Source organism: Crinia signifera, chromosome 6, assembly GCF_055691185.1.
Source record: "Crinia signifera chromosome 6, ASM5569118v1, whole genome shotgun sequence".
NCBI lineage: Eukaryota > Metazoa > Chordata > Amphibia > Anura > Myobatrachidae > Crinia > Crinia signifera.
The window spans coordinates 67,287,238-67,306,192 of NC_139222.1; the positions used below are offsets into that span (position 1 = coordinate 67,287,238).

The following is an 18,955-nucleotide window of genomic DNA, read 5'->3' on the forward strand; positions in this document are numbered from 1 at the left end:
AAAAAAACTTTCCCCCCCCCCCCTCAGGATGCTCTCTGATCACTCAGCAGCGCATATTGTGCTTTTGTAATACCCCTGTACAACGGGGCAGTCTGGCAGGGGACGTTGATGGACAGGGGGGTGTCCGAAGGTGCGCACTATATTCACTCTTTACTTTTCCATACCCCCACTTCAAAATTTCCATACCCCCACTTCAAAATTTCCACTTCGACCACTGGGCATAATACTAACTAGGGCACTACTATGGGGCATAATACTAACTAGGGCACTACTATGGAGCATAATACTAACTAGGGCACTACTATGGAGCATAATACTAACTAGGGCACTACTATGGGGCATAATACTAACTAGGGCACTACTATGGTTTAGAAAATGGTCAAGGGCAATATTATGGGGCATAACATGAATAACTGGTGTGGAGAAGTGTCTCTCCAGAATCATTGGACAGGGGCCTCTTCAATATGTTGCTATGGGGCCCACAAAGTACGTATTATGCCCATTTTTGTGTATAAAGACCATAACTTAAAATGGCCATTATAATGGGATTTAGGGAGTTTAACTGATTCTGTATTGAGGTAAAAAAAAAAATATATATATTTTGAAAATTTATTTTAATTTTTTTATTCTCAATTTTATTTTAATTTTATTTTTTATATTTTTATTTTTTCTCTCTAACTCCATATCCCCTCTTCTCTCCCATTCCACTACGTTTGTCTTACCTACCCCCCTTCCTTACCATCAGCGCTTTGTATCCGTATTCCTAAAATCAGAGCAGCTCCACACGAACCCTATGCGCAACAAGCAAATTTTTATGTGTTTTAATGATTTTTTTAACCCTTTGCGTGCCAACATCTCTGTGAGAGATGTTCTAAATATCCATAGTCCAAATCGAATAGAAAATAACACTGAATCACACAGTGTTCCAGGCGGGCGTCGATGTCAAATCAGGATCAGCAATCAGCAATCAGTACACCCCATTAGGGACAAAATGCATAGATTAGTTTTATTGAGTTTATTGTAGAAAAAAGCAATTGTGGCCTAAATGAAAAATTTGAGATTCTGCCCTTTAAATACTTTAGCATCTAAGTTATCATTGGTTTATGTACATAGGGAAAGCTTAAAATCCGTATCACAAAATAATTTTCCTATTCACTTCTGCCTCTTCTCTTGGCCTCTAGTTTCATATCCAGTTGCCGTAGCTGCTCAAGAAAGCCGGGGTTGGGGCAGATGTCGCGGTGCTCACTCACGCTGCGCAGGGCATCTAGGCCCTTATTCTGATCGGTGCGGATATTCCCGAATTCTTACGGTGCGGTCCGCACGCCACGGTGTGCTGCCGCGTGCGGCCATCGTCCGTAGAAACGCCCACGTGTCCTCCGCATTCGGACGGACTCACTCTTTAAGAACAGGGCGTGTTTACGGACGACATACAAACCATGCGTGTGCGGGAGAAACACTCCGATTCTGCACGGTATTACATAGTATTACAGAGTATGCACGGGAATACCGCATCCAAACGGGAGTCAAGCGGTGCTTCCGCACGTAAGCGGAGTATTTACGCCAAACAACCCAACTATTATGTCTATTCTGCAATACATCACATGACCCACTTATTCAATTACCTATCCTCATACAAAAATGCTTATTTGGAATTGGAATCAATTAGATGCCAATATATCCTTACAAGCATGCCTAACACATGCATTGCACACATTAACCCTTACAGCAATTGAAGTGCAATGGTTTCAATTAAAGCACTGACAAGCGTCCTATTAGTGAGTAATGAGTAAAGGAGTCGATTCTATTGGGTTCAGGTGTTAATGCTTGTAGTCATTAGGCGGTCCGTTCGCCTACCGCAGGAACGAGTGGTGTCCGCAAAGCAATAGTAGCCTTTTGGACACCGCACATTTCTTCCCTTTTTGTTCGCGTGCATTCGGAGTGGTATCCGAATGCACGCCCCCCAACATAAGTGTACTCCCCCGTGTCCGCCCATGTTTCCGCCCCGTTTTGCCCACTTTGAAACTACGCCCATGTGTCATTCCGCATGACGCCCATAATACGCCCATATTTCCCGACTGATTGCGGTGAACAGTTTTGTACGGGATTTGCCCGAACAGGTACGGAGTCAAGGCGTGGCACATGCGCGTTGCGTTCTCCACGCATGCGCAGACGCCGTAAAGACGCGATCCGAAAGTATGCGGAAAAGTACGCGTCAATCAGAATAAGGGCCCTAGTAAGGACAGCTTCTCAGAGATCATTAAGAAGGCGAGAACGATGGATGCTGCTCTACTGATCCCCATTGCACAATGGACCAACACCGTGCCTGCAAAGACAGTATTGGTTGACAGAATTGCACATACATGTTGTCCCATAAGGAAAGACGTTTATTGCACCTGGTGCAAAGACAAAAAATGATATTGTTCATATCAATACAATAAATAAAGGTACTCTTTACCTAGAAGGGCGGCCATCGCATGCACTAAAAAAACGGGTGCGATGCGACCGACGCGATGCCCGCGATTTCCCATAGGGAACAATGTTAAATGTCTCAATTGACCCGATTTTCCTGTTCAATGCCTCAATTGACCCGATTTTTCCATAGGAAACAATGTTAAATGGGCCACAGAGGCCAAATAGGCACCCTGAAGTGTGAAATGGCCCCCACAATTGTTAACGCCACCCCACGATCAACGTGAACCCGAAGCGTGGCGAGCGCTGCGAGCCCGCGAGGGGCGGCGGTACGCGTCCTACGACCTTTTCATACCCCCACTATCCACGTCGGCGTGGAGTTGAGAATAGAAAGTGTGGCGAGCCCGAAGTGTGGCGAGCGGACGCGGACACCTTTACAGGTATACGCGTCCCCTCGCGGGCTTCACAGCTGTCCGCTGCGCTCGCCACGCTTTGGGCTCGGTGGCTCGCTGCGCTCGCCACACTTTCTATTCTCAACGCCACGCCGACGTGGATAGTGGGGGTATGAAAAGGTCGTAGGACGCGTACCGCCTCCCCTCGCGGCGGGTTCACGTTGATCGTGGGGTGGCGTTAACAATTGTGGGGGCCATTTCACACTTCAGGGTGCCTATTTGGCCTCTGTGGGCCATTTAACATTGTTTCCTATGGAAAAATCGGGTCAATTGAGGCATTGAACAGGAAAAACGGGTCAATTGAGACATTTAACATTGTTCCCTATGGGAAATCGCGGGCCTCGCGTCGGTCGATTCGCACCCGATTTTTTAGTGTATGCGATGCCCGCGATTTTTTACCTGCGATGCCCATGATCAAAATCGTGGGCGCCCTGCTAGGTAAAGAGTACCTAAATAAATGCCCTCTATATTGCTTAATGCTCGCCATACATTGGTAAGACCAGCATCCGATCCAAATCATCTCATGATTTCCCGTGAACTCCCCGGCTGCTCCCGGACTCACAATTTGGTGTATTTTGGCACATGATGTACTTACGATGTAAAAGATCTTGACCAATCATAGCACGTAAAATCATCGGATCCATCTCCCAGCCCTGCAGGCCTGTGTATTGAATAGTAATCAGCCAATCAGCTCCTTACTGACTTTTTTCAAACGCAGCCTGTAACATGGCAGTTAGCAGGTGATTGGCTGGATGTTTATCTCTCCTTATCACCCTGTCAAGAAGTTAAGTATTCTTAACGCATGCGAATACTGGGCAGCTGCCCTAGGGCCCCACAATACTAGGGGCCTTCATGCAGGGGTTTGCTGGTGCGTCTGGAGGATCTTGTGAGGCTGGTAGAGATTGCTGCTCGGCTGCTTTGGTTGTGAATTACACAAAATCCAGAAAACATTCTCTGCCGGCTGCAGCCAATCAGTTACTGGCTGTAAGCTGCTAATTGCTGGATGGCTGATAGCAGGTGAAGAGGCCCAGCAGCATATAGGGAGGTGTATCAAGGGTAAGAAATGTGTCTAGGTCTCCCCTCACCCTGGCTGCATATTTATGTATTTATTTATTTCAGACCCGGGATATGACTTGAGAAATGGTGACGAGGTTTTGTGTTTGGGATGCATACCTCCCAACAGTCCCGATTTTATCGGGACAGTCCCGATTGTCAGGGCCTGTCCCGATGTCCCACCCGCGGGCGGCAGTGTCCCGCGGTGTGGGGGGGCTGTTGGGAGTCCCCCCTGTCAGCTGCTAAGCAGCGGGGAATAAACGCTGTGCGCATGCGCACAGCGTCTATTCCCGCAGCCAGGGGGCTGGGGGCATGGCTAGAGGCTCACAGAGCCTCTGGGTCATGCCCCCATAGCGGCAAAATGGGGGCGTGGCCTCGCGGACGAGCCGCTAGTATAGGCCACGCCCCCAAATTAGGCCCCCCCCCGAAAATTTCGGCGCGCCGCAGCAGCGTCCCGACTGCCGGGATGCACAAGTTGGGAGGTATGGGGATGGAGCAGATTGTATGGGGTCTTTTCAATGCTGCACGCAATTCTGCATCAATTATAGTTGCTATGCATGCTTTGAACTAAGGGGGTTATTCTGGTTGGCTCAGTAAGCTGCAGACTGGTTCCAAATTTAACCCTGTCTGAATGAATCAGAATCGCCCCCCAGCACTTATCCTTCTGCTTATCCAGATAGCAGCCATCATTATCAGTGCGCATAGGAATTAGCTCAGGCCTTGGTACAAGAGATGGGTCACTGGATTCAAAACTCTGCACAGGCCACAGTTACAGCCACACACAGTCACTAAACGTAGCCGACGAATCAAAGTACGGCATAGGGGATAACATGACTGAGATAAAGAACCAGCCAATCATGTATGTTATGTAGATGTATCTAATACCTGTGAGCAAAAATCAATAATATGGTTCCTCTTTCTCATTTGAGAAGATGCAGGAAGGGTAAATCCTTGGTTCTTGACATCTGAGCTAAAATGGCAGAACACCAGAGGCGGCTGCAGTGCCAACCAAGTATTGCAAGGGGGAACACACAGCGCATATAGACATGCGTGTTATCATGCATGTAATATACATGCTGTATCAATGCCCCGGGGATCTTCAGCGCTGCCTGAGAATCAGCATAAGCTATAGCAGTGTTCATGCTGTCCCCCGGCCAATAGGAGTACGGGGAGCGGGCTTAACACTCCACTGGTGTATGCTGATTCCTGGGCGCCGTGCCTCTGTTTATGCATTTGTACTGGTCATGTTAATGTAACGTTTCCACATATTCTTAATTCATTGTTTATTTAGAGTACAAGATGAATGAATTAATGTGTTCAATGCTTGAAAAATATATTTAGTACATTCTCAACATCTGATGCATGTAATCTTAAGGTCATACTTGTCTGGCCATTTAACTGTTAATTATAGAATACTGGGAATCACTGGACACTCATCAGTTATGTGCACACACTGGAGAAGTACTTATTACAGTTACATAAGATTCCTGGCTGACGTGATCTGCACCTGCCTTTAATCCATTTCATTGTAATCCCATGTCAGTGTGTAGCTGGTGTGCGGTGCTCGTCCTCGCCGGTGCATTCATCTACCCCGGCTATGGGTCAGGGCAATACGTGACTAAGGACAGAGCCAGTGCACGGTTTTTCGGCACCCTAGGCAAAACTTCAGCTTACTGCTCCTACGACCACCCGCACACCAACAATACCGACTGTCCAGAACCTCGTCCAACACCGTAATTTTTGCATTAAGTTCAACCATTGGGAGCGAATCTTTAAAAAAATCTCACACATGTTTTTGTTTTCATGTGTTGCTTTTTTTTGGGGAGGGGGGAGGGGGGAAATCCAATTCTTCTTAGTAACCATATCTAGAGGGGGAAATGCTGGTACTTGCTTTGGAACCCTTTGGACACCCAAACCCTCCTTTAATGTTGGTTGGCCACACTCCTAAATATGGGCCCTATCACTGCCCCTCCTGCCCCAGTCTGACACTGTATGGATGTGTAACTGCAAAAGCTTTGGGATTCTAATGTTTTTTTTTTTTTCTGTTCTGGGATTAAAGAGTTAAGCATCATTGCTTTATTTTAGCATATTCAAACCTATATAATCTATTGATTTGGGAAATGCTTTCATTGTAATTTTGTTGCACCAATGAGCCTTGTGGTATGCTTGGAGTACCGGGTGTGGTATGGAGGTCCGACAGGGGGGATCCCGATGGTCAGTATCCCGACGTCCGAATCCTGACTGCTGGTGCTCCGACTGGGGGGCGAGTGCAAAGAAGCTCCTTGCGGGCTCGGAGGCTCGATTAGCTCGCCACAGGTTCTATTCTCCCTCTATGGAGGTTTTGAACCCCACAAGGGAGAATAGCCGCTGTGGGTCTGGATCCCCCCTGTTGGAACAACGTTGGGATACTGGCCATCAGGATCCCCCCCTGTCAGACAGTCATCCGGCACCCTGGGGTACCATGCCTCCTGCCTAGAGTCCACATTCTGGGCAGTATCTGTGGTCCTTGTGGAAGCTCTAATAGGGTACCAATAAACCTGGATAGAGCACTGCCTCATTGAAGGCAATCTGCTACAGTCGAGAACAATTTCTTCCTACGCTGATCTATTCCAAATATCCAGTATCCAAGTTTGGCTGGAAGTGAAGATAGACACCACAGCCCTGGAGGCAGTGGTGTAGCTAGGTGCCATGGTGCCTGGAGCAAGGGCATGTTTCTTAACCCCTCCTCCCCCGATGGGGCAGTACGGATGGTGTAATGGTTAGCATTACTTCCTCACAGCACTGAGGTCATGGGTTCGATTCCCATCATGGCCCAACTGTGCAGAGTTTGTATATTCTCCCGTACTTGCGTGGGTTTCCTCCGGGTACTCCGGTTTCCTCCCACAATCCAAAAATATACTGGTAGGCTAATTGGCTTCCAACAAATAAATTAACCCTAGACTGTCTGTGTGCGTGTATATGTGGTAGGGAATATAGATTGTAAGCTCCACTGGGGCAGGGACTGATGTGAATGTTCAACTATACCCTGTAAAGCGCTGCGGAATCTGTGTGCGCTATATAAGAAACTGCTAATAAATAAATAATAATACATTTGTAGTAGGCAAGGCTCTTGCGCAGTGAAAAGGGGGAGCGGGCAGGCGATCAGGCGAGCTGGCGGTGCAGGCACAGCTCCAGGGCCCTGTTATCTTCCGTCGCCCTCCACCCTCGCTACACCCCTCCCTGGAGGTAAGGTCCTGCAATAAGGTTTTACTGCCCTGTTTTACTGACCTTTGTGACACTATAACCCACCGGTAAAATATTTGGAAATGTTGGGTAGAATTCAGAAACCCTGTGTACCAAAATGAACTGAAAAAGTAGATGCAGGTGATGGCAGCTTTGGAATGAGTAGAAATTGTTTTGCATGTTCCTTTTATGAAACTATGATTTATAAATCTTTTTAAATTTCCACAAAAAAACCTGTTATTTTGACATTAACAATGAATGCTTTCTTTGCCCAAAGGCCAATGCTACATTATCCCCTCTTTTAGTGTTAATGCGATGTCCCTGCATATATTATATATTTTCTTATTGAGATGATCAGGTACTGAAGAAGTAAAAGCAGGGCCCTGTGTTTCCACTTTCCACATCCACCCTGATTAGCCACCTATTCCTCTGAGTACTCTGATGATGGTCGCTCCTCCCTGTGCGCTCTGCAGCATTCAGCATCCACAGTCCTGAGATTACAATTTGAGGAGGAGGATGGGAACAGCACAAACAAGGACTCTGCCTTTCAGGAGTCTCCTGGCAGCCATATGAGGGCCCTGGGAGGAGGACTAGGAGGGAAATGGCCCCTTTCCAACCTGATAGCCCGGAAACTACCGAAGACATAAGCGGGAGGGATCCAGCTCCCCGATCCCCACAAGACCTTCTGCAAACTGTTCAAGAGCCTGCACACCTCAATGGTAAGGACACCTGAATGTGACATTTGGTGTTGCTGCTGTGTGACATCAAAATGTTACTACCTGACACGCATTGTTAGTGCATGGTACCTGAAATTATCGGAAATCCTAATGCTACTGCCCATGCACCGCCAAGATGATGGTACCCTGATATCACTGCTGTGTGACCCTTTTATATTACTGCCTGAGTCTTGCACACCTGATATCATCTGTAGCTTTCTAATGCTACTGCCTGACACCTGATCACCCAGTATTTGTCTAACGTTACTGCCTTTTGTGTCACCCTAATGTTACCACCTGAATCTTTGTCTCTGACCTCCTAGTGTTCCTATCTGACACCCCGCAGAGCTCCACACCAGGGGCACCCCCTGTGACAGATGTCCGCCCAGCCACCTAATATTGCTGATACCCTGCAAATACTGTTCTGACAGTCTGCAGACCCTCCAGGTGTTTGCTACGGACTGACACACCTTATATCCCTATATACTCATTTTTACTCTGTAACACCCTAATGTTCCAATGCCCTTCACACCAGCATAATATTGTCATTTTACACTGTCTAACCCGCTATCACTAGTACTGCCTGCACTACACCTATTCTACTATGGATAATGTACATATATAGATTAGTCGTGACTGAATTATTTATCTCTAAGTGTGATTTTCTCTTTGTATAAGTGTGATTTTGCGCTCTCTCTCTCTCTCTCTCTCTCTCTCTCTCTATCTATATCTATATCTAGATATATATAGATATATCTATCTATATATATATATAGATAGATAGATAGATATATCTATCTATATATATACACAGCAGTGATTGATTATACTTGTATCAAGGTCTGATCACATTGCTTGGAGTGAAAAGAATGGGTGCCTGGGTCTAAGAGCTAATATTCAGTGCAGAATTGTGGTAGTGACTCAGTGAATTTGTGTGAATGGGAATTTTACTGGTATTATTTATTGGGGGAGTTTCCAGTGCGGTAATTGTCAGGGACATTCCCTGTGTGTATACACAGTACATGTGTGTGGGAGACCGACACGTGTTGCGACAATAGACTGTACAAGACTGGATCATGTTATTTTATACTATCATTCCAGCAGGGTTGGACTGGGACCAGAAATCAGCCCTGGCATTTTGAGCACACAGGCCAACTCGCAGTAGGCGGGACCCTTGCACAGCGTAGCCACGCGTCAAAAAGGGGTCGTTGCCTCATGGGAAGGAGGTGTGGCCAGGGCCGGCGCTACCCGCTCAGCGCCTCCTGCAAAGCAGGTAGGCGCCGACCCTGAGAGGCGCCCCGAGTCCCACCCGCCAGCTTCAGCTTCAGCTTCCTATGATATTACTGCCGGGAGCAGCAGCCGGCACCTGTCAAAATTTATGACAGGCAGCGGCTCCGTCTGCAGGCTCAGCGCGCCCACACAGGCAGCACAGCGGAGCGCTGAGTGTACCACTGTGAGCCGCTGCTGCCTGCTGGTTAGTGAGAGACTGAGAGTGGTCGAACTCAGTACTCAGCCAGGAAGAAGCAGGTGCAGGACCAGGAAGTTACTCCTTGCACTTGCAGCAGACGCACGCAATGAAGACTGGAGGTGCTGACTGCTGAGCAAGAAGAAGGTAATTGACCACTAATGGAGGGGGCAGGCAGGCTGTGCATCATCCCAGCCACTCAGAGGCAATATCATTTTGGTGCCCCCCAAATTATATTATATATGTAATGTGCCAGTTGGCCAGCACAGCTTTTCTGGCTGTATTATTATACACATTATTATGGGACTATGTAAAAACCAGACCCGGACTAAACTCCGGACCTCCGGACAGGACATCAAAATCTGCAGTCCGGAGCTTGTAGGGTCCGGTCCGGGGGGGTGTTCTGTCAGGGGGGTGTCTTGTCCGGGGGGGTCCCTGTGATAGATATCACCAGGTACATGGGGGAGGGGAGATTACAGCCTCCCCGGGTGGTCCGGACCGTCCGGTTTTTGCTACATGCCGGACTATACAGGGAGGCTTTATTCTACCCCTCCTCCTCTACCTGGTGACAGGTGTGACAGGCAGCCCCCCCCCCCCCCCGGACAGGACACCCCCCGGACCGGAGGCTACAAGCTCTAAAATGCAGAGTTTGATGTCTGGTCCGGCGGTCCGGCGGTCCGGGGGGTTTGTCCTGGTCCGGTTTTCACCCATACCCCATTATTATACACATATATCCTTGTGCTGTACAGAAAGTGGCACCGCTGGTACCTTCCAGAACACTGACTATTAGCAGCATCAGCTCCCTCCCAGATACACAGAGCACTGCGTCAACTGACTTCTATGCCCCTGGCAGGGCTACTGCTGTCAGCAACTGTTGTGGGCATTACATAGTGCTATTACCGTTGGCAACTGATGTGAGCGTTACACAGCGCTACTACTGTCGGCAACAGTGGGCATTATGTATAAGCACTGCTACTACTGTGGGATACATTGGGCATTATGTATAAGTAATGCTACTATTGTGGCCAACAGTGGGGATTATGTGTAAGTGGCGCCACTACTGTGGACATTATATATGTGCATGTTCAAACTATGGCCCTCCAGCTGTTGTGAAACTACAAGTCCCATCATGCCGTGCCACAGTTTTCCTATTAGGGAATGCTAAAAAATATGGCAAGGCATGCTGGGATGTGTAGTTTCACAACAGCTGGAGAACCACCGTTTGGACATGCCTGGTGTAAGTGTTCTACTACAGTAAGCATTATATGTATAAGCAGCGCTACTACTGTGGAATTTTGTGTAAGGGGCACTACTGTGAAGTGTAATGTGAATAAGGGGCACTAGGTGCTGTGCAGGGCCATAAATAGGTGTGTGCCAGCGGTGCCCTGCCCATTTGCACTGTGGGAATACCATCTGGAAGCACCCCTCACCGCCATTTGCCAGTTGTCACTGCTATCAGAGCTTGTGGTCCGGCAGCTGCAGTTATTGATTGGCTCATGAGCTTGTGTCATATTTGAAAATCAATTCCACGCCTATGCAGGCTCTGCTGGGCTCAGCACTAGACTGGACTGGATTACACTGCAGTACTGGGGGCATACTGTGATGGCCACTACTGGGCCATTGTTTAAGGGGCACTACTGGTGACATTATGTGTACAAGCAGGAGTACTTGGGGCATTGCACATAGCATAATGTATAAGGTGCATCACAATGTGTGGCATAATTTGTAAATGGCATTACTGTGGCATAATGTGTAATAACGGTGTTATTAGTACGGTTATGTGGCCTTGCCCCTACATTTTTTTGTGCGCGCCTTCGGCGCGCACTCTCCCTGTTTCTCCGTGGTGGTGGTGGGGTCACAATTCCGTTTCTGCCAGAGTTACAGCTCTGGTGCTGTGTAATGAGAACAAGATTGTGCTACTCTGTGTCATAATTTGAATTGGGAGTACTATTGTGTGGCCATGCCCCTTCCTTGTGAGACCACACATCTTTTTTCGGTGTGCACTGTCCCTTCGTAAAATGGGGGGCGCAAATTTAAAATTTGCAGGAGGGCGCCAACCGGCCCTGGGTGTGGCATCACAAAAGGAGGCATTACATGTTATGGAACACACCGTATTGCCCATTCCACATTCTGGAACACACCGTTATGCCCATTACACATTGCCACACACTGTATTGCCCATTACATATAATAACACACAAGTAATGCCCATATTATGCCCCCAGTAATGTCCCTTACACATAATTCCCCCAAGTAGTGCACCTTAAACATTGCCCACATAACAGCCCCTCCAGTGTTATTAATATTAACAGCCCCCTGTTCTCTAATTAGAATATATTTGTAGATGGCAGTAGTCAGGCGATGTCCGTACACAGCAGAGGCAGCACCCTGAGCCCCTGAAGCTGGAGGAGCAGCGAAAAGAAGCCGTCTGGGACCACAGAGCCATATGCCCGCCCACCGGCTCTGACTCACCAGCAGCTGCAGGGCTCCCTGTCTATTCCTCATACATTACAGCGGGGATCGGGCAGCCCGCAGCACTGGGTGGATCAAATGCGCAGCGGTCGCGTCATGACATCATGACGTGGCTGCCCGGCGCTCAGCACAGGAGGTGGTGCTGTAAGCACTAAATCCTGAACATATGGCTGCAACAAAAATCAGCACACAAGGCCAAGGCATTTGCCAGAAGAGCCAGATAGCCAGTCTGGCCCTGCATTCCAGGTAGTCGTTCTGGAACCAAACTATAGCATGTGTTGGGACAAAATGGCAGACTACATAGGCAAAGCGGTTCTTATCTTACTCTATGTATCGATGGGTGATATCTGGCTGTACCAATCCCTATCCCAGGATGGGGGGTGTGGGTACATTACACACACACACACACACACACTGTAACTGACTTTACACCCTGCTATTCCAGGTAGGGGTTCTAACTGGAATAAGGTGTACAGTAGAAGCTCGATGTGGCATAATGTGTATAATGCTGGGTACACAGGAAAATGTATTTGCTCAGCGGTGAGTCACAGCGATAAATTGTCCACCTTGTTGCATCCTGCTAATCTTTCGTCGTATCTTGAGGTTGGCCCTATATGCTGCTCAATCTGAATATATCGTCAACTACAGCGTATTCCTGGGTTTAGCCACTTATCTATATCTTTTGCAAGATTGTACAGGATTTTATCTTGGCTGGAGATGGCCGAATTCAGGGCGAGTGCTGACATACCCCATACACAGGATCATTATGACCTATTCGGAAACTTTAGTGTGGTTTGATCATCCAATTTTTACTATATAAAGCACTATATATATATATATCTATAGCACAAATTGCACAGTGTGTATACAGCTTGTAATGCTGAGGCACACCCCGTGGGATCAGCATCGCAGGCAAGCCAATTTTGACTATATAATCTAATGTTCTAGTATAGTCAAATAGGCCATGGGTAAAACCTCAAGTAAATATAGACAAAATCGTTTGGTTCTGGACTCATGGAAGCTCAAGGGAAATCGTATAGTCAAAATCAGCTATAGCCAAAATCACACAGTGTGTATGCACCTTTATACTATATTTGTAATCTTTATGTTTCACTGATATTGTTATGTATTATCATTATTATTAATTATTATTATTATTTTACCTTGGGGTGATTGCAGACCGGCTCGTATAAATTCTGCTGCTGGAAAGAAGTAAACACTAAGGTCGAAATGTGGGTCATCATCTGCCTCCACTCCATAGTAATCAATGTTCAGGTCTCTGTAGAACTCTGGCCCCGTGTTTATGCGGTACCTTCCCGAGGCAGCATTCACTATGTGTGTAATTTTCAACTGGCGGAGAGCAGCCTTATCCCTGGCAGTGAACCTGTATATACACAATGGGAAATGGCCTTATAGGAAACCATCTGCCTTCCACAAAAAAAAAAATATCCTAAAAGATCCTGCAAGTTCTCTAGAGATACCATTAATATAACAGGATGCGTATATTGCAGAGAGACACCACCTGCTGCAGTAGAGATCCAACCGGCATACTACGATGCAGCATTGGATCTCTCGCCCACCATCAAGCAGCTTATGGCACCCATAGTTCCACCCAAGCCACCCATCACAGATGCCATGAAATCTTTTTCTTACAATGGGGATCTCTGACCTCTTCCCTACCCATAAATGGTGGTGGCAGGCCTCCATTCCACAAACCATCACTGCCCCCTGTACGACAGCAGACTGTCAATCAATGACCAGCCTGCGGCTGTTCTGCTTCCAAGATGTTGGAAACCTCGACCAGTGCAGAAGAGAGAAGCCCGTAGATGTCTATGGAGCAATGCCAGACATTGTCTTAAATCCTGCTTGTACATTGAACACTGGCTATACAAACATAGTATATACTGTATATACAGTACTGCATGCAATATTTAGTCCCTATACTCCAGGGCTGGAGCATTAAACCACTGTACCACATAGCAAAAGTAAGTGAGTGAATGGTCTTTTACATCATGGTCTTTACCCAATGGTCTTTTACATGATGAACAAATTTGAAGTCTTTGATAAAAAAACTTCTACTTACGCGTCTCCCAGATAGAGCTTTGGCCACACTTGGTTGACATGTCCTGTAGATCCTCTGTGATTCCAGAGAAATCTCTGCAGATCATGGACAGGTAAGGGTTCATAGTGGGACTTCACACCAGCCATCCTAAATGCAAAACAATATCATTTGCATGATTAACCATGGTTGTTTCTTTATTTAGGTTTGACTTAATTTTTTTTTTCTTTATTTTTTTTTTCAGGGGAAAGCGCGGACGCAGTCCCCCACTACCACTATGCAGTCGAGTTTCCCGCATTTAGGGAAATCGCAGGAGTCAACACACCCGGAGTGCAATGGATGAGCCTTGCCCTGGGAGAACCACCTTCGTGATCATCGTATCTCCCCTGCCAGGTAAGTATGGTTTGACTTAATGTTTATCATTCACACGATTTACAGTACAAATAAAAACCATTGTTTTTATAAACCATTATCTAAAGAAAAAAATCTGCATGTTACCATAACTCAATATACAAAGTTATCTGCATTCACCTAGCGTCGTTGTGCCTTATGTCATGAGACGCTGGTAGAGAGATGCCCCTCCCCACGCAGGGTGGGTACTTTTGTACTTTTTATCAGATTAGTAAAGCATATTCACATCGTAGCACATACAAAGTTGCTTGTACTGTACTAGGCACACATCTTTTTGTTACAAAAAGAATGTTCCCATGGCCGTCTTTGTGTGTTTTGGCATTGCGCGTGCACATTTCTGGACATGTGCAACAACAAAACTGTTAGCTGTGTGCACGCACCCATCCTTGCGAACCGAGGGAGCGGGGCGGACCATTAGCATATGGAAATGCCAAGCATTTCATAGGCGTTCTCATGCTAATGGAACGATGGTGCGGGGGGCTGTCCCCCACATCATGTCAGCTACCTGCCCTTTCACTGCTGGGCTCTTCCACTTATGTATACGGTTTTCAGGACTCATCCGCAGTACTCCCACTCTAGCCTCGCTGCCATCTTGTAACGACCCCTTCTCACTATGGGGCACTTCTCCAGGGGCTATCAACCAGGGATCCAGCATTATACATCATAGGCACTTACCCGCTCTTCTGCTGCAGGGGATTTCTCACACAAACTCTTCCTCCCTGCAGGGGCTTCTTGCTGTCAGACTCAGAGGGCATTCCCCCTCTTGTACATAAATAGGAGTGGTTCCTAGGGGAGCCCTGCGCTCACCCCACCTAATCAATCGGTGGGCTCATGGCAGTACCCTTTGCTGCCAGGGTACCTCCTCCCATCCAGCGGTCCCAGATAAAATGGCTGCCTATCTCCTCATGGACACCAGGAGCCTCAGCCTTATAGACTCAGGTCCCGACATCAGCCGCAGATGGCCCATAGGCCACGCCCCTTTTCTGCTAGACCACACCCCCTCTATCCCCTTCGGGAGGCGGGGCCAAACATGGCACTACCGGGAGATGGAGCCTATCCTCCACTGGACACAGCTCCTCCCGGCGCAAGGATCAGCTGTCTGATCCCCATGCCTACAGTATGGGTAGTGAAGAAGCAATGGTATCAGTGCAGTCAGAGCGGCGTTTTGAAATTGGCAGTGATCCAGCACATAGAAGGGCACCATAGCCCAAAATTAATATGGAATGACACATATGGAATGACGCCAGCACCGGAACTGATAGGACCGGCCCTGGCAGCATGATCGGCGACCCAGCTAAGTGAAAATCTGAGCCAGCCCACCAGGAACTGGCCTGGTTTCCTGGTGGGCCAATCCGCCCCTGCATTTACTAAACTGGAGAGTGCATCCATTTTTTTCTATATACAATATATGGATATATATATATTTCTAAAATATTGGGGGGGGGGGGGGCGGGATATTGACAGAAACTTTTTTGCAGGGGGAGCAAAATTTCTAGGGTACTTGTTTCCTAGCACAGCGCCCCCGATTTTGATCGAAGTGCATCTTATACAATCGCATCGCATGCAATATAGCGGCATGCGATGCGTGCCTAATGGGTGCTTACAATGTTAAATGCAGCGCCATTGTCAACGACACCCCCACTATCAACGCCAAACCGAAGTGTGGTGAGCGCAGCGAGCCTGCGAGGGGCGGCGGTGCGCGTCCTCTGACCTTTTCATACCCCCACTATCCACGTCGGTGTGGAGTTGAATTTAGATAGTGTGGCGAGCACAGCGAGCCACCGAGCCCGAAGCGTGATGAGCGGACACGGATTACTTTACATGTATTCCGCTTCTCCTCGCGGGGCTCACTGCACTCGCCACGCTTCGGGCTCGTATTCCGCGTCCTCTCGTGGGGCTCACTGCGCTCCCCACGCTTCGGGCTCGGTGGCTCGCTGCGCTTACCACACTATCTAAAATAAACTCCACACCGACATGGATAGTGAGGGTATGAAAAGGTCGGAGGTCACGTACCGCCACCCCTCACGGGCTCGCTGCCCTCGCCACGCTTCGGGTTGCCATTGATAGTGGGGGGTGGCAATGGGGGTGCATTTAACATTGTAAACACCCATCAGAGTGCTTGTACAATTAAAAATCGCATTGCATCGCATGCCATTTGCTGGCATGCGATGCTATGCGATATTTCATTGTACAAGCACTCCTGTTAATTTAACGGGAAGATCGCATCGCACGCCACTAAATCCGGTATGCGATGGGCGCCGTGCTAGAAAACAAGTACTATTTCTAGTTATGCCACTGTCACTAATATCTCTTCTATGGGTGGAATTTTTAATGGACCATTTGACAGGGTATGTCCCAAACCTTTCCAAACTGGAAAAATAGTGGAGGAACGATGATGTCCTTTTGTTTTGTTTGCTGCTATAATTCAAGCGTAATGTGACCACTCATGATTCCTAGGATGGATCTCGCATCTTTGGTGTTGGCAGAATCCTGACGTCCTATGGAGTGGTGGCAGCTGCAGAGGACTCGCTTGTTGTCCAATTTTGGTCCGTGATGGATTTAAGGTAAAAATCCATACACATTTATATTCCACACCAGAGAGATGGAGAATTGAGGCCCCTGTAGGTCGGGCTCTAGGCCCATGGGCTATATTTTCAGGCACTAGAAAAATGCGAAAAACCCCATATTGACCCCTTACCCGGGAGGCCATGCCCCTTTTTACTAACATGCACTGAACATCATTGCCTTCCACACCAGGTATCACCAAAGGTAACTGTATACAGGTAATGCTAACAAATGTTTGTGGATGCTTGGAAAATAATTATTTGCATAACATCATCTTTAGTAAGAATATTTGACAACAAAACATCTTCAAACTAACTAAAGCTTGCCAAATTTAGTTAGGAACCCAGCTGTGATCTAGCAAGGCCATTACACATGTAACACAACACTGTCCTCTGTTAGAGGAGATTACTTTTAGCATCGCAAATAAGCAAATTAGCCTTTTGCCAACTATGTGTTCTATTTGATCTTGACCTTTATTTAAATTCGAATAATAGGCCTCGGCACTCTTGAATCTCTGTTCTACAAAACAACTGCTTGCATAATATTATAACCTCTTCATGTGTGCTGCAGAAAATGTAATACAAAATTTAAAATTCAAGATATCAAAGTTTTATAGTTTACATTTATTAAATCAATGAATAAAAGTACATAGGAAATGCCTGAGCCTTGTATTTTTATTGGGCCTCATTGTGATCATTTAAATAATGGCTTCATTTACCAATCAGTGCTGGATTTACAATGGCAGTTTTTTTAGGCGATAATTGGTGTCCATATTTAATACTTTGTTTTGAATCAGTCTGTCTTACGTGTCTCATTGTGGCACCAGTGTTGTTGCTACACTCCACATTGGGCGACGGTACATCTTGCACACTGTTTACAGCCCTGTGCGGCACCATCTGCCTTATCTCAAGCTCGCTATAAGCTCGCATAACGATGTATGTAAGTCATATGATCAATCGAACAATTGATCATATGTAGTGGTGGTTTTTACCTATGGCCTGCAGCCCCCCAGGTAAAATCTGCCACTGTTCTCTGCCTAAGTGAAGCCAGATGCAATCTGTGAGACTGCTCTGGCTTCACTGTGACTGGCAGTGCCTTGGAAGTCTGACCTGCCTGTCACTCAAGGCAGTCCCATTGGGAGGTGTTCCCTCTCTCCAGGATGCCTCTCTATGTGCAGATGCGGGGCAGCCCCAAAACCGGGTTCTGCACATGTGCAGTACCACGGACGATGCTGCGCATGTGCCAGACCCAGGACCCTGAATATGCCTTTGGGGGCTGCTGCAAAAGCAGCCCACAGAGGTTGGGGCCAGCGCATGCACAGTATGTAAAAAGCTACTGTGTATACGCTGGTCCCGTGCTGGGGACCGGTGACTTTGATATGGAATTGCGGCGGCAGAAGTGGAGACCAGGAGCAGAGCAGCAGCGGCAGCGAAGGGACTGCATCCTGGTAGCCCCCTCCTCCGCAGAGGTAAGAGCCGCTGCTGATTATATGTGCTTAAAACACATACAATCTGCTTATGATCACAAGCCATCCCGACTAATCATATGTGCAGCACATATGATCAGTGGAGCATCCTCTCGACCCACAAGACCGCGCATCGCATCATTATCACACCAAAATACCTCACAATGGGCATTGATCACACAATCGATCGAACTTATGCATTTGGTCCTAGAATCGTTCTGATGTATGGCCAGCTTAACTCTGTGAGTGTCTCTAAGGCTGGTCTGATTTAGCCACAGGCACGGCACGCAATGGCCAGGGATTCAGTTGCAGCTCCCAGACTGCACTTAACTCAGATTCCTGTTCAAGCCTAAGGGTGGGATGTAGTAAAATACATCGCTGTCCGCCTGCCGTGATGCCAGTGCATATGTACTAACATATGCGGCTGGCACCGCAGTGTGGTGATGGAGGCCCCCGCGATACCTGTACTGTGGTGTGCGGGGTCTCCGTCACCTCCCAGCCGCCTACTGCTCCCCTCATGCCGGGGACAGCTAAGCAGGAGGGGTTTAACTTCCAGGGTCCAGGAGGACCTGCAAGAAGGTAAGCCAGGGGGAGGGAGGGAGGCGAGTTTGTGGCGGGCGGCGAAAAGAAGCCCATAGGCTTCTATAGGGTATCGCCACCCAAAGG

The 18,955-nt window shown here is 47.7% G+C and overlaps 1 protein-coding gene and 1 non-coding gene across 2 annotated transcripts; both read right to left on the bottom strand.

Moving 5' to 3' along the window:
- Positions 1–1,000: 1,000 nt before the first annotated feature.
- Positions 1,001–15,649, bottom strand: DUSP13B (dual specificity phosphatase 13B). The gene is made up of 4 exons (XM_083146218.1): positions 13,873–15,649; positions 12,953–13,173; positions 2,235–2,323; positions 1,001–1,268 (listed from the first exon to the last, which is right to left on the bottom strand). The coding sequence occupies exons 1-4, from the start codon at positions 13,995–13,997 to the stop codon at positions 1,149–1,151; spliced, it is 555 nt and encodes a 184-aa protein (XP_083002344.1). The 5' UTR covers positions 13,998–15,649; the 3' UTR covers positions 1,001–1,148.
- On the bottom strand, positions 14,090–14,249 carry LOC146011932 (U1 spliceosomal RNA). The gene has a single exon (XR_014445111.1). It is a non-coding gene; the product is annotated as a U1 spliceosomal RNA (small nuclear RNA).
- Positions 15,650–18,955: the final 3,306 nt, after the last annotated feature.